The 13841-nt window shown below is 43.8% G+C and overlaps 1 protein-coding gene across 3 annotated transcripts in view; it reads left to right on the forward strand.

Annotated features, from left to right (window-relative positions):
* The window catches only part of KCNAB1 (potassium voltage-gated channel subfamily A regulatory beta subunit 1), a 304726-nt gene that overhangs the window by 226890 nt on the left and 63995 nt on the right, over positions 1-13841 (forward strand). For all 3 annotated transcript variants that reach the window (XM_090052779.1, XM_090052781.1, XM_090052780.1), the window contains exon 3: positions 7525-7562. In XM_090052779.1, coding sequence (XP_089908905.1) covers positions 7525-7562 — 38 coding nt within the window. The remainder of the gene's footprint in view (positions 1-7524; positions 7563-13841) is intronic.

Raw genomic sequence — 13841 nt, forward strand, 5'->3', positions numbered from 1 at the left:
GCAAATTAGATTCTGCTGTTTTATCATGCATTATTGGCAGGTTTGGTCTCAGCCTTGTAGTCTCCTTTCGATATTTAAATTGTAACTCCAAGGCTAGGGACAAACATTACACACAAACCAGTTTAAGTGAACAGAAACTGGTTTAAACCCATAACAGAACATAAGTTCAGTGCACATAACCAGTTTCAAAATGGCCAAAACTGGTTTGAGATAAACTTGGTTGAATGTAGTATCAGAAGGAACTGACTGAGCTCATACCAGTTTATGCAATTTCAGTCCCAGACCCCTACCTGGTCTAAGTTAAACCAGAGTCCCCCAGCATCCTGGCATGCTTTCTGGGCTGGGCTTTCTGCTCCAGCGCAGCAGGTCTGGCTTCGCCCCTCTGCACCCTAGACTGAGCAGGGACAGGCAAACAGGCAGGGATGAGGGACTGGCCAGATGCTTGTCCCACAAGGGAGCAGGGAAGAGTCTCATTCCCCCCATCCCTCCCCTATTCCCACTGGCACAATGTACATTTCTCCACTGGCTGCTCCAGCATCGGGAGCAGGGCCAGCCCCAGGAGAAGGCCTGGAATGATCTGGACAGAAAGGGGGTTGAATTCCCCCGTCCCTGTCCCACAGAACCAAGCTGGGGTCTGGTGGGTGCTCCCCCCTTGCTGCTGCAATGCCAGCTGGCATGGCCCCCTTAGGTGGGAGCTGGCATGGTCCCCTTAGGTGGGGGGAAGGAAGAGGGGGGGTTATTCTCCCTTCCACCCCCACTGCCCTCCAGGGACTGCAGCAGTATCTGCCAGCCCTGACCACCGCCACCACAGCTACTCACTCCCTGCCTGGGGCCCAGAGGCGAGATAAGCCCCCTCCTGCATCCTCTGCCAGACGCTGGAAGGAGGGGGGAATAACCCCCGACCTAAGGTGCCCTGTTGACCAGCCTTTGGTCAGGCCCCACCCTGCCGCTGGAGTGGCAAAGGGGCAGGGCCCTGATGGGCCAGTAGCCCCTGCCATGTGTCCGAGAAGCACGAGCCTCTTCCTGGTGGGGAGCTGCGTGCAGGGGTCAAAGCTGCCATGGACTGTGGTAGATGGTGGCACAGGGACTTGGAGGGGTTAATCGCTCCTCAGCCCCTCTCCCCCCCAGCACCATTGTTGCTGCTGCTTGCCTTATGCAGTCTCTGGCAGCTTTCCCCACCAGAAGCATGCCCCCCTGCCAAGAAGAGGCTCACACTCTGGGACACCATGACAGGGGCTGCAGCCCCCATGAGGGTCACTCCCACCTAACTGCTCCAGCAGCAGGGCAGGGGCCCAACCAGAGCCTGGCCAACAGGGTCCCTTAGACATGGGGCAGGGAGAAGGGGTTACCTTCTCCTTCTGGCACCTGGTGGAGGGGGCAGGAGAAAGCTTATCTTGCCACTTAGCCCCATGTAGGCTGCAGCGGTGGCAGTTGGAGCTAGCTGACCCTGCTGCAGTCCCCCAGGGGCAATGAGGGTTGAGGGGGGAATAAGCCCCTTCCTGCCCCCCCACCTCAGGGGGCAATGCCCTGGCCACACTGCTGCAGCAGCGAGGGGGGAGTGCCTGGTGGACCCTGGCTCTGGTCTGAACTGTTGGGACAGGGAGGGGCAAATTAAACCCCTTTCTGGCCAGTTCACACCAAGCTGCTGCTGGGGCTGGCCACGGCCCCTCAGCACAGCTTCCCTGCAGCCAGGGGTGGGCTCTAGCACCCCCCAGCTCTTGTCCTGAGCTACTTCAGGCCTCTGCCTTCATTTCATGACTGTTTATTCACTAGCAAATTGGTTCAATCTAGGCAGGTTAGACTAACCTGTAAAGATTGAATCAATTCAGACTCCGGCTTTTTGAATGGCTGTCCCTAACCCAAATGAACTTCTTGGAAGCAGGCAGGAATCAGGCACTTGTAACATAAACTCAATGACAGATTTCCGTAATGTGGAATTTCATTTTAATCACTGATATAGTATAATGCTATTTATTTTCCTTTTTGCAGACTAACATCTAGCATACTGCAGAGAAGAATTGTGTACATGTGTGTTATGCTATGCTATACACTAATGGTAGATGCACAAGCACAGCTATCATGTAAAGAAGTGAAGGGTTTAAAAGAGTTCAAATACAATATTAGTTATATACTATGCCAGCCAACCCAACCTATTTGAGGCTTATTCTAAAACATATTTACTAGCAAGAGTGGCATGTGCAAAGTCAATTAAGTATATCCTGTCTCCTAGTTCTGGTAGGATTGGACCCAGGCTTCTGTGCTGTATCTGGATACAACCAGATAGTGTTAAATCACTTTTAACACCATGCTCTAGTTCCCATTCTTTCTTAGCAGTCCTTGGTTCACTTCAAACCATATTAAAAATCTTCTGGTTGGAACAGAAGTTAAACAATTTTCCTTTACTCTCCATACTGAATTTTGTTTGGTAAAAGATTGTACCATTGCGTTTTTAGCATTGGTAATAATAGTCTACATAAATGTAGCCAAGTCTCTTGGCAGTTGCTGACATTTTAGTTATCATATTGCCTAAACCTCTTCAGAGAAAATTTAAACAGCCAGACAGTTAAAATACAGTGGCTACTGACACCTGGTCTGCACTCATATCATTTTTAATATGGTACCATGATGATAGGTACTTTACAGTGCTTGGAGTACAAGCAGATAATAAAGATCTCCCGGATCTGAAGAATTTACAGTCTAAGCAAGTACTCATGCTGGTAGCAGGAGTGGGAATTTTTATGGTAACAGCACTAGGAAATTCTAGGGTAGAAACATCCCTTTGAATTCCTGTTCCAGCAACCAAGCATTGTTTCTCATTCCAGCCACATGCTGTGTCAACCATCCACAGTCTCTGACTACATAACCAGACGAGATCATTGCCTTAGGAATGCCGACAGTTTTGAGCCCATCACGCCTTCATTTTGGGATGCAAGTCTGTACTAGGCATGAGATTTTTGGGGATGTTTAAAACTAACTTGCAAAAGAACTATGCAAATTGGAAAGTACGGAAAATAAACTTGAAAATCCAGTCCCCGCTACATTTGATCCAGCACACATTTCCATTTTGCTCTGCCATTGGAGCAGTGGTCTTCAAGGCATAACTCACCAGTATCTCTGGTAAACTGCAGTGCCTTCAGAGATTTGCAGCCTGTAGTACAAGCAGAACACATAGAAACAGAGGGAGCAATGACTAGGCAGGCATCCTAAGAAGTTCTGCTGCACTCAGTCCCTATCTGCCTTGCGTTCACAACCTCCTGCAAAGCAGAATTTACTAAAGACTTGAGTGTTCCTTAGAAGTCCATTGATCATACAGCTTCAGGCAGGTTCAGGCAATGCAATAGAATAACTAGAGAAAAAGGGCAAGAGGGAAGACAGGATGGGAAAGGGAGACAGCAGGAAGAAAAAGGAGGGGAAGAGGTAGCAGAGCTGAGGGCTGAAGGACAGGGATAACAGACCTGACTGGGGAATCTATTCCCAAAAGTAAGCTTATCTATTACCAATCTATTACCAGAAGTAATAAATTGTTTTCTGACAAAGCAGCAGAGAAGTATGCTGGGCGCATTCTAATTTCAGCTGCCCAAGTGTAAATCTCACAGGAAACTCCATTAGAGGCCATAGTTGTGTTCTGGGTTTGTATTGGAAGAACTGAGCTCATTACTAGAATTAATCCTGGGGTGGAGATGGAGCTAGCTGAAGATAAACCCATACACTATTGTTTCTAGCAGATGGAATAACAACTGGCAAAGTGGGGTGGTAGCACCAAATCGGGTAAATATTACCAGACTGATTTGGCTCCTTATCAGCACTAGCCATGCAACAGTACAAGAGCATATGCACTAGGGACCGTTCTCCTTTTACCAAACAACCATCAATCACAGCTGTTTAGCCTTTCTTAATAACAGAGCAAAAGTGAAAGGATCCCACTGCTACTATAGCCACTAATGAAGGGAAATCTAGGTCTTTTTACTGGTTACCCCACACATACCCCCCTCTGGGACTGAGGCATAGATCATTTTGTCTCCCTGCTTTTTGATCCCTAATAATGCACTCTAAACTCTCCCAGGAAACAGCCTGCTTTTTGAGGAATGGAAAGTCTCCAGGTTCTTCAAAGTGACAGAGCTCTTTCAGAATTATTACTTTATAAGTATTGACATCCTACAGACTAACAACAAGCTGGCCCCATGCCAGCACACATGGTTCTCCTGCTTAAATATGCTGTAAGCACACAAGGAAGTCTCTGAAAGTAGCAGGACTCCTATTTAAAAATAAGATAACGATGTACAGAGATTCAAACTATTTTTCTTGTCAAAGTTTCTTCAGCTGACTGATTTTCTGAACAGCAGCTGCTTGAAGCAGTTCAGAGGTTTGAGATGTTAGTAGTCACTACCCTTTCTTTTTCTGCTTCTTCATTAAGCGAATCAAGACTTTCCCAAGCAATGCATTAATGTTACATAGATGTATTTTGATTGTGGTAGTATTCAACTAACCAGTCAAAAATTAATGCCAAAAGAGTTTCTACCATAGAGACATTTAATAGCCATAAATTGACTAGCAGATATGCACTTACATAAGCATTTTTGTGTGTGTTGGGTTTTTGTACCTAACCCACGTTCTCCACTGGGTAAAACAGAAAGCAGGCAGGCAAATACCAAACAAACCCCTCAGAAGTATCAGCATTTCCCCTGACCTCTGACATTTACATCATCTTCCCATTCTGTATCTTTTAATGAGGCCAACACAATTTTCAAGCTTTACAACAATTTCTGTAATGCGTTTACCCATGTCAGTAAACGTATTGCTCCCAATGCATTTTATTTGGGTTTGCAAGGTCCCACTCTATGTAGTTGCATGCAGAACATGCTGTGTTATGTATAAACGGGTTCTTTTCACACTGTTGACTTCCAGCTGCAGTGTAATTCATTCTAGCTATGGCATGTTCCTTGGGGATCTTATAGATACTAGCCCTAAGTATTTTTTCTTGTCATGGATGCAATGTGGGCTGGCACAATTTAGCCAGGAAGTGCATTGTAAAAGATTATAGCTGTATGGTCTCTGTATGGCAGCAAATAATTTTGCAAATGGCAAAAATATATTTCTCAAATGTCTTCAAAGTAACTGTTGTAAATCAAGGTAATATGGCAAGTAAGCAATAAGGAGCAAAAGATACATTTATATGGGTTCTTTTTATTGAGTGTTTTGTTGGTTTTGACATATAAGACAAAAGAAAAGACTGTCAAAGTATGTACTTAGTTAATTAAAATATAGCGTGTGGGACTTGTATTCTTCCTATGTAGCCTACCTTTTTTTTTTTTTTACTTGCATTCTCTAAATTAGAAAACAAAATGTCTTGCCTCCATGAAACAACCTTTTAAGTGATGGTACCATAAATTTTGTGGCTCAATAAACAGTTAAATCTCAATGCTCACATTTGCAACTGCAGCACATTCTCACAGGACAGTAAAGACAGTGATTGCCAAGAAACAAAGTTTTTTTTCCTGGTAAATATCTAATCCCAATAGGCTATCATTGCAGCTGCTTTTCAAGCTATGTCTACCTTGCAGTAGGAAAAATATACTGTAGAGATAACTGAGATTGTTACTACTATCCAAGCTAAGTTAAAACTGTCTCACTGGACTGACCAAATCCAGTGAATATAGTATAGGCTCTTCAGTTGACTGTGTACTTTTGACTCTTCCTTGGTAAAGGATTATAAATCATTAATGCTATGCAGACACAACTAAATAATTGATTTTGGACTTGTTGTGGCAGTGTACATGGACCCTTTCCAATTTTTCAGTTAGCAAGGAGCAAAACATTTGTTCTGCTCAGCAGAGGCATAGTTAGGAATTTTGGCCCCGTGGGCGAGATGTGTGAGAAAGTGACAAGTACCAGAGAGTCTTACCTCCCTCTCCATGAGCTGGTACTGCATTATCGCAGGTTCCCAAGAGACCACCATTCTGGCATGCTTTCTAAATCCAAAGCCACAATAGCCCACCCCTGCTTACAGTAGTACTGTGCAACTCTCCGCCTTCCCCATTATGCCTGGTTCTGCCCTTGTATCTCCTTTTTTTGTCCTCTCAGATAAAAAGCTGTGTGTGAAAGCATTACTGGGCAAGGGATAGGTGAGGAAATTGCATTTTGAGACGATTGTGAAATATAACTTCTTTCTGAATCATGATGAAAATCAGACTTCAAAATTTTCCATAAAAGAAAATCCCAGAGTAATTAAAATTTTTAATTTCCAACAAAAGCAATATGCTCTTGTTTCGATGTTGAGTTAATTTCCTTTTATTATATAATGTAAAATATTAAAATGTTACTAAAAGACTTCTTATGGCTTTTTGTTCCCAAAATGTCAGCTTGGGATGGTTGAAATGTCAAGAACTCCCCCCACAGTTTTCTTCCAAAATTCGGTTCTGGTAAAATAGGTTTTGATTTCAGTGGAATGGTGTGCTCTGACAGACTATGGGTCCAAACCAATGGCTCTGAACAGCCCTTGGAATTAGTATTTAATTTCCTCTCATTGATTTTGGTCCTTATTACTCTGCAGTCACCAGTTCATTCTGCAGTTTGCTTTTTCACCCCTGTGATATTTGTGTCTTCTATCATAGGGTAATTTATATCAAAGAAACACTTGACAAAGAAAGATAGGAAGTAACCAAAAGCACTACAGAGAGAGGCATGCAGGGCTGGAGTTTTTAATCAGAGGATCAAAACTGCGTCTAGTAATCACATAAGCTTCCTGAGCTGTTCCACAATAGCAGGAAGCAACCCTGCTTGAAGATTATTCCGAACAGGAGTGGTGGAGCTGTCAAAAGCACAAAAATGTGCCTGGAGAATGGATGCGAGGCAGGAAACTTAGAAAGAGTAAACACGCTAAGTCTTCAGCTGGTGTAAACTGTCAGAGCTCTAGCGGAGCTCCATAACTTTACTGGAGTGGTGGATGTGCTCCAGTGAATAAAGGAGCAGGAGGAAACCAGGGTTACGATGGAAGTGAAAACAAAGTTCTGCGTAGCCTTGCGACGAGGCTCGGCAAATGGAACTTGGCGGATCCCTAGAGAGGTGGCATGAGAGGAATCCCATTGAAGGATGGGAAGTGAACCTCTGGCCATGTTGGGAATCAGGGAAACAAACCTATTATCCTCAAGAAACACCTTCAGTTGAGCTCAGCATCACATTGTCTTAGTTTAATGTCATTTTCAAGCTGATTTAGCTATACATAATTTCAAGAGCAACACAGGCAATACACTTTTTTTCATTTAGGCCTTCCATTTAAATCAAAAGGAAGAATATCCTATCTTTTTATAATGTACCTTCATAAGAAATGATGGCACAGACTCTCTGACTTGTTGGCCAGTTACATTTAAACAAGCCTTCGTTTCAGTACAGCAAATTGTTATTAGTAACTGATCATTAAGGAAATCATCCGCAACAGGTTACTGGAGGAATAGTATCACAGTTATATTGTGATCTTTTATTTAAAAACAAAACATTATTAGTAACAAGATATTTTATTCTTTCCAGGGACATGGGTCACATTTGGAGGTCAAATTTCAGATGAGGTAAGTAATGTTTGGTTTAAGTAAAATTCATAATGTAAAATAACTATATTGTAAACATCAATACATAGATACCAGAGTGAGCAAAGTCTCTTTCTGTTACATTAAATCAAACATCGGGTGCCTATACACATGCTTGTTGTTCTAACTGGAACGTGCCAAAGCAGACTCAATTAATTTCACATTGCAAAAAATTATTGCAAAATTTCACATTGTCACGCATTGTTAAACCACCTCCCCATGGCCATTTTGAAATGCAAGCTGCTTAATACACATGATACTGCAGCATTTTATTTAGAGCAGCTGTCCAGGAACTGCTCTAATTAAAACACCCACCTCCTGCTGCCCTCTCCCCCCTGGACCATATGTATAGACACCCATAAAGTTTACATTTCTGCTGCATTTCACAAAGGCTTGGGGATGGTGACCTTTCCATGGAGTGAATTTAATAAAAACAAACAAACAAAAACCTTACCTTTCCAATAAAATGAAGTTCCAAACTTCCATGAAAAAAGGATCAGCTTTTACTACTGATAGCTGAACTGGGAATGTGATTGCTCCTGAAGTGTAATGATGAAACATTTTATTTTTTTGCGTAATATCTGTAATTCAGTACAGTCACAGATACAGGCATGGTGTCATTTTATGATGAATCTTTTTATTTTTGACATAGAAAGTAAAGAAGAAACAAATGAAAATATTCTTAGGCTTTGTACTACCAACGCTGAATCTTGCTCATACCTGAGAGCTCTTAATCTCTGCAAATAACTTTCTGAAGGTGCTGGATAACTCGTGTATTTTGTTACGCTTTGGCTACTTATGGACATTAGTCATCATAATAAAAGCTTACAGCCGCTTCACTTAAAGCACTGTGATAGAGAATATGAAAGAAAGAGATATTGTGATTTAAAATATAAATAATTTTTAAAAGTCCATCAGTCTTTGACAATAAATGTTATGCTGACCATTGGACAATCAGCTAAACATATTTTGTGTTTTGAATACACTGACTTCAGTAGCTTATTCCACGGACGGCCTTAGTTCATCTTGTATTCTCCCTTATCTAAAATTAGTAATTTAAAAACATTTCAATACAAAAAAATGAAATGTTTCTAACTGTTAAGATGTGTGATTCAGCTCTGTCTAAAGTTTGGTACCAATCCAAAGTTATTATCTAATGGCTTTTCCAGGGCTAGTGTGAACTGAATGGGACTTGAATAATTTTCTAGAGGACAAGTCTCCACATCAGTCATCCCCAGTTATCATAAGTGATAAATCACTTAAGTCAACACAAATAAAAAGACTTGCTGCAGTAAATGTTAGGACTTTGATAGATTTTAATGAAAAATAATCTTCTGTTGTTTAAATATCCTATAACGCCTGCTAAAGAACCCCATGCTGTCCAGCCCCAAGATCCTAGCTCCAGCTCCACCTGCCCATCCGGCTCCCAGATGCAGCTCCCTGCATGCCCACAGCCCCAGCCCATCTGCCTGGCTGCTCACCCTGCCTGTGCAGGTCCCAGGCAGTCTCCCTGGATGCTGCTCCCTGCCATTCCACAGCCTCATCCTAGCCAACCATCCGAGCCCAGAGCAGAGCCACTTTGGGAGTTTTGGTGCACTGGTCCATGACAGCTGACCAAAGCTCCCTAAGTGGCCCTTGGGCCCAAATAATTGCCCACCTCTGCTTTAGAATAATTATATTTTCTCTATATTAAATTCTATAGAATAATACCTGATATTTGGTGGTTTCTTTCCTATTAATAGGCATGGAACTTTTCAATAAGAAAAGAGTCCTTAACATGGTTGAAGGCACTGGTTGGTATCAGTTCATATTCTGGATCTTTTTGTCTGCTTTAGCAGCTGCATGGGATAAGGTCAGGTCAGGAGGTACAGGTATTAACACATTTAGACCATACTCCTACCTAAGGAGTTCCCTGTAATGCTACTTTTTATAAGCAGCATTTAAAAGTGTTTCTACACGTTACATGTATTACATAATTAGTTGGTTATTTGCAGAATTAATTTTGTTTGGCTACACATGCAAAATAACTATCATGCCATAAAATGGTTCATTCAGCTATTAAGTCAGAGCTAGAAAATGTGTAGTCATTTTATAGCTGGTTTCTCTCCAATTTTGATTTGCACATGTAGCAGGGTAGCTATGCCCCCGCAGCATAGAGCCCCCTCAGCTGGACAGGGCAGCTGATGGGACTGTTAGCTGTGCCAGCAACCCACATCAGCAGTAGGATTCTCAGCAGTGGGGGGCTGCTGTGGCTGAGAGTCTCCTTAGCTGCTGGACTCACAGCTGCAGGAACTTGCTACTTGCCTGTGCAGGGGGAGCCCAGGATGGCAATCCCAGGCTCTCCCTACACCAGCAATGAGGCATAATTGCATCTGATGCTAGATCCCACTATCATGACTTCTGCCATGTGCATGTGGCCTTTACCTGAACATCTAGAGGGCCCCTAAGGGAGCAAAATGTTCTCCCAGAGATTTAGGGCAGGCAACTATGTGTGACCCAAATCAGAATTTGCCCCTGTCTTTTGTTTGTGGTGGAATGTAGAGCTTTGCTGCATCCAGCTTCCACTGCACTTTCTACAGAGCAAGAAAAACAGCCTTGAGAGAACCAGTGTATTTCATCGCTGCGAAGTGTCCAGTTTCTTATTTCCATCATTCCTGGGAGCAGGGTCCAAAGAGGACACCTGCACTGGACTCCAGGGGGCTGACTTTCATACTTACTTGTCTTTATACACAAGAGCTATTGATTTTAAGGGGACTTTTCAGGAGTGTAAAGTTGCTGTTATATATGTGCAGGCTTGGGCCTCTGTTCGGTACTTGTTGCCCATCACATTTTCACCCATATTTCCTTATTTGTGTTTTTTTGTGCCGTGTTCAGTGTCAGATTGGAAGAGTTTTGACAGGTTTGCTTTGAGTAAATTAGGAAAAAATACCTTGTCTTAGTACAGGAGAGCTCTTCAGTCCACATTTCCTTCTGTGTCTTCTGCTGCTTTTGGAAGACTTTGAAATCTATTCTGAGTCTCTAAAGCGTCTTATTTTTGGAGAATATTTTGTGCATCTTCCAGTGAAGTAAACCAAGTTTATATACTTAATTTTGTTGTATGTTAGTTCAAGACAGACTGAAATTGTGTGCACTCCTCTCCTCTTCTGTTCTGATGCAGGGGTAGACAGAGATATATAGCTATGATTTCCACTGGTGATTTTTAAGAGCTTAGCTTAAGACCCCGTACAGGATGACCGTTGCTCAGCCCTATTGAAAAATTAGACTTCTTTAAGGAATCATTAGTTAGGCATTCAAAATCCTTTTTAAAATCTTGCCCATGTGTTCCTAAGGAAACCTTTCCTAACTACACTGAGTTCTGGGGAAATATACCCTTCCAATGAAACTAAACTAAGTTTCTAGGAGAAGGTGTGAGGTTTCTGGGCTAGACACATTTGATTCCAGACATTTGGACTCTGTGGTGAGCTGACTTTCAGCACAATGGCTGAAAGGGACCTCAGGTTATGGTTGATCCCAGGATGAACATGAGCTGCCAGTGCGATGCTGTAGTCAACAGACCTATTAGCATACCGGGATGCATTAGCCGATGCGTCGAGGGCTAAGGAAGTGATACTTCCTATCTACTTGGCATTGGTGAGGCCCCAGTTGGAGTACTGTCTAATTCGGGGCACTGCACTTCAAAAAAGATGTAGAGCATCTTGAAAGGGTCCAGAGAAGAACCACAAGAATGATTAAGGGCCTGGAGAGCGAACGTTATGAGGAAAGACTAAGGGATCTCAGACTGTTCAGCCTGGGGAAGAGAAGACTGAGGAGGGACTTGGTGGCCATTTATAAGTATGTAAGGGGTGAATATTGGGAGCTGAGAAAAAAAACTGTTCACCAGGGTGCCCCAAGGGAGTACAAGGAGCAATGGCAATAAACTGTTAGAGGATTATTTCAGGTTGGATGTAAGAAATTACTTTTTTATGGTAAGGGTGACCAGACTCTGGAACAGACATCCCAGGGAAGTGGTGTGCAGTCCCCAAGCTTGGCAGTCTTCAAGAGGAGACTGGACAGATACCTTACTGGGATCATTTGATCTCGCCAGTATTCCTGTCCGGAGCAAGGGGCTTGGACTCGAGTGATCTTTCCAGGTCCCTTCCAGCCCTTAATTTCTATGTTTTCTTTGATTCCTTCAGATAGGAGCAGTTCTGCTAATGAGGGCACTGGCCCAGCCTGCAGTACACTTCACAGTCCTTTAAGCTGCATGCAAAAGTTTAGGCAGCCTGCCAGGGAGGTGCTGTAGCTATGGTGCTTTAGACAAAGTGCCATGAGTTAGAGCGCCATTGAACCTAACAGGTATTCAGCTGTTGGATGGGGGCTTTTGGACCCTGCCTGCCCTGGCCCAGGCCAGCAAGTAGGGATGAAGCAGCTGGACTGCCCCTCTCCTCAGCCCCACTCTCCAGCAGCTGGCAACTGTCAGTAGCAGCTGGGGAGGAGGGGGTCATATGGAGACCCTTGCTGCACAGCACCCCCCACCCCCCAGCTACCCCTGCTAAAGTTCTGGGGGGAGCTGAGCTGGGCCTGTGTGGTGGAGGGGGCTCCCTTCCCCCGACCCCTTATGTGAGCATTTTGACAGTGGTACCCTTGTGGCTGCCACACCCAACACTGGAGCAGTAGGGTGGGAGGGAAACAGGCCTGGCCCAGCTTCCCCCAAAACCCCAGCAGCGGTAGCTGGGCTGGGTCCACGAGGTGTGTGGGGGGGTCTCCATTCTCCACCCTGCCCCAGCTCCACGCAAGGCAGCCACGAGGCAGGGGAAGGAATGGAGTACCCCCACCATGTGGGCCAGGCTTGACTCACACCAAGACCCCAGATGGGAGGGGGACAGGCTCAGCAGGGCATGCTGCCCCCTCCCCCCCCATTACCTGGCTGCACAGGTAAGAGACAGAGGTTTTTTGTCTCCTCTCTGTGACAGCTCCACAAAGCCACGTGGGATGCGGGCAGAATTGCCCAAAATTACCCTCACAGAATTGCACAAAATTAACCCTAAAGCACTCTGCCCTAGAATGCCCTGTCTAATACTACTTCATAAAAGGGTTACCTTTTCACACAATCAGCTATTTTAAAAGCACTCTGCATACATGAAAATTTGGGGGTGGGGAGTTCGTCTTACAAAAAAATGTAGCTTCTGTACATGCCCTGAGAGTAATAAACATAATAGGCATGTGAACTACTTGCAGGAAGATGTTGTTTTTTTTCCTTTAAAAACCAAGGAGGATCTGAATGGCTGGTTGTTTTCCACCCCTTTTTCCTGCAACCCCGGACTTTGGCTTGGGTTCCAGCTGCACTTTAGTTGAGCATTTGGTACTTTCCAAGGACTACAGCACTGCAGAAGTGATTTGACATTCATTTTAAAATGATTATTAAAATAAAGCATTGCACAATAAATTTGCCAATGCACTGCTGCATAAAATACTTAACACAGATGCAGTCCCTGGAAAATGCCATTCACTTCAACTGGAAACCGGCTGAAACCAAGCAATTACCTTTAAAATCAGTTCACAATTTGTCCTCCAATCTCCTACATAGGAGCATTGTAAAAGAACAACACTGACAAGTGCAAAAGTCAAATGTGCTTCTAAAAGGTCCCTCATTAAAATAATTATCAGGTCCCTGGGATATTGCAAGCAGCTGCAGTTCATCTTGCCACTATATTTTCTCCCTGGGGAACTAAAATATGTATCACAAATCCCAGTGTCAGCTGCAAAAAAACAGCACTGTACAGAGGGAAACTATTCCTTCAGAAGCTGCATGCAACATGTGTAAGTGATATCAACAGCCCCAGGTTCAGCTTCAGTTATTCATGCGTGAAGAGAAAAAAGAGAGAAATTCTTTCCTTGTGAGAAGTCCCATGGGGTTATGTGATGCTTATAACTTAGCCATTAGGAAAGCAAGGTTTGTCAGCCAGTCCCAACAGCTGAAGCAAAGGGAAGAACTGTGCACTGCTGATAGGAGTGTGGATTTTTGGTAATATAAATGCTGTGTTCCAGCTGCTGTTGAACACCTGCAATCACCAGGTTTATGCAGCATTGTTTTATCAGGAAGGCTTCTTTCACTACTCCCTGCCATGCAGGCTGGCTGCATGGACTGAGCACTGACTCAGTTATGCTAAGGAAAATCCAGAGAAATGCGATTGCTTTTGCATATGTTACTCTGGATTTAGATCTGTGTAAGAGCAGATCTGAGTCCTGTCCTTTATGCCTGTAGCATTATACATTGAGAAA

This window comes from Crocodylus siamensis, chromosome 6 (assembly GCF_052110815.1).
Source record: "Crocodylus siamensis isolate JL-2025a chromosome 6, ASM5211081v1, whole genome shotgun sequence".
NCBI lineage: Eukaryota > Metazoa > Chordata > Crocodylia > Crocodylidae > Crocodylus > Crocodylus siamensis.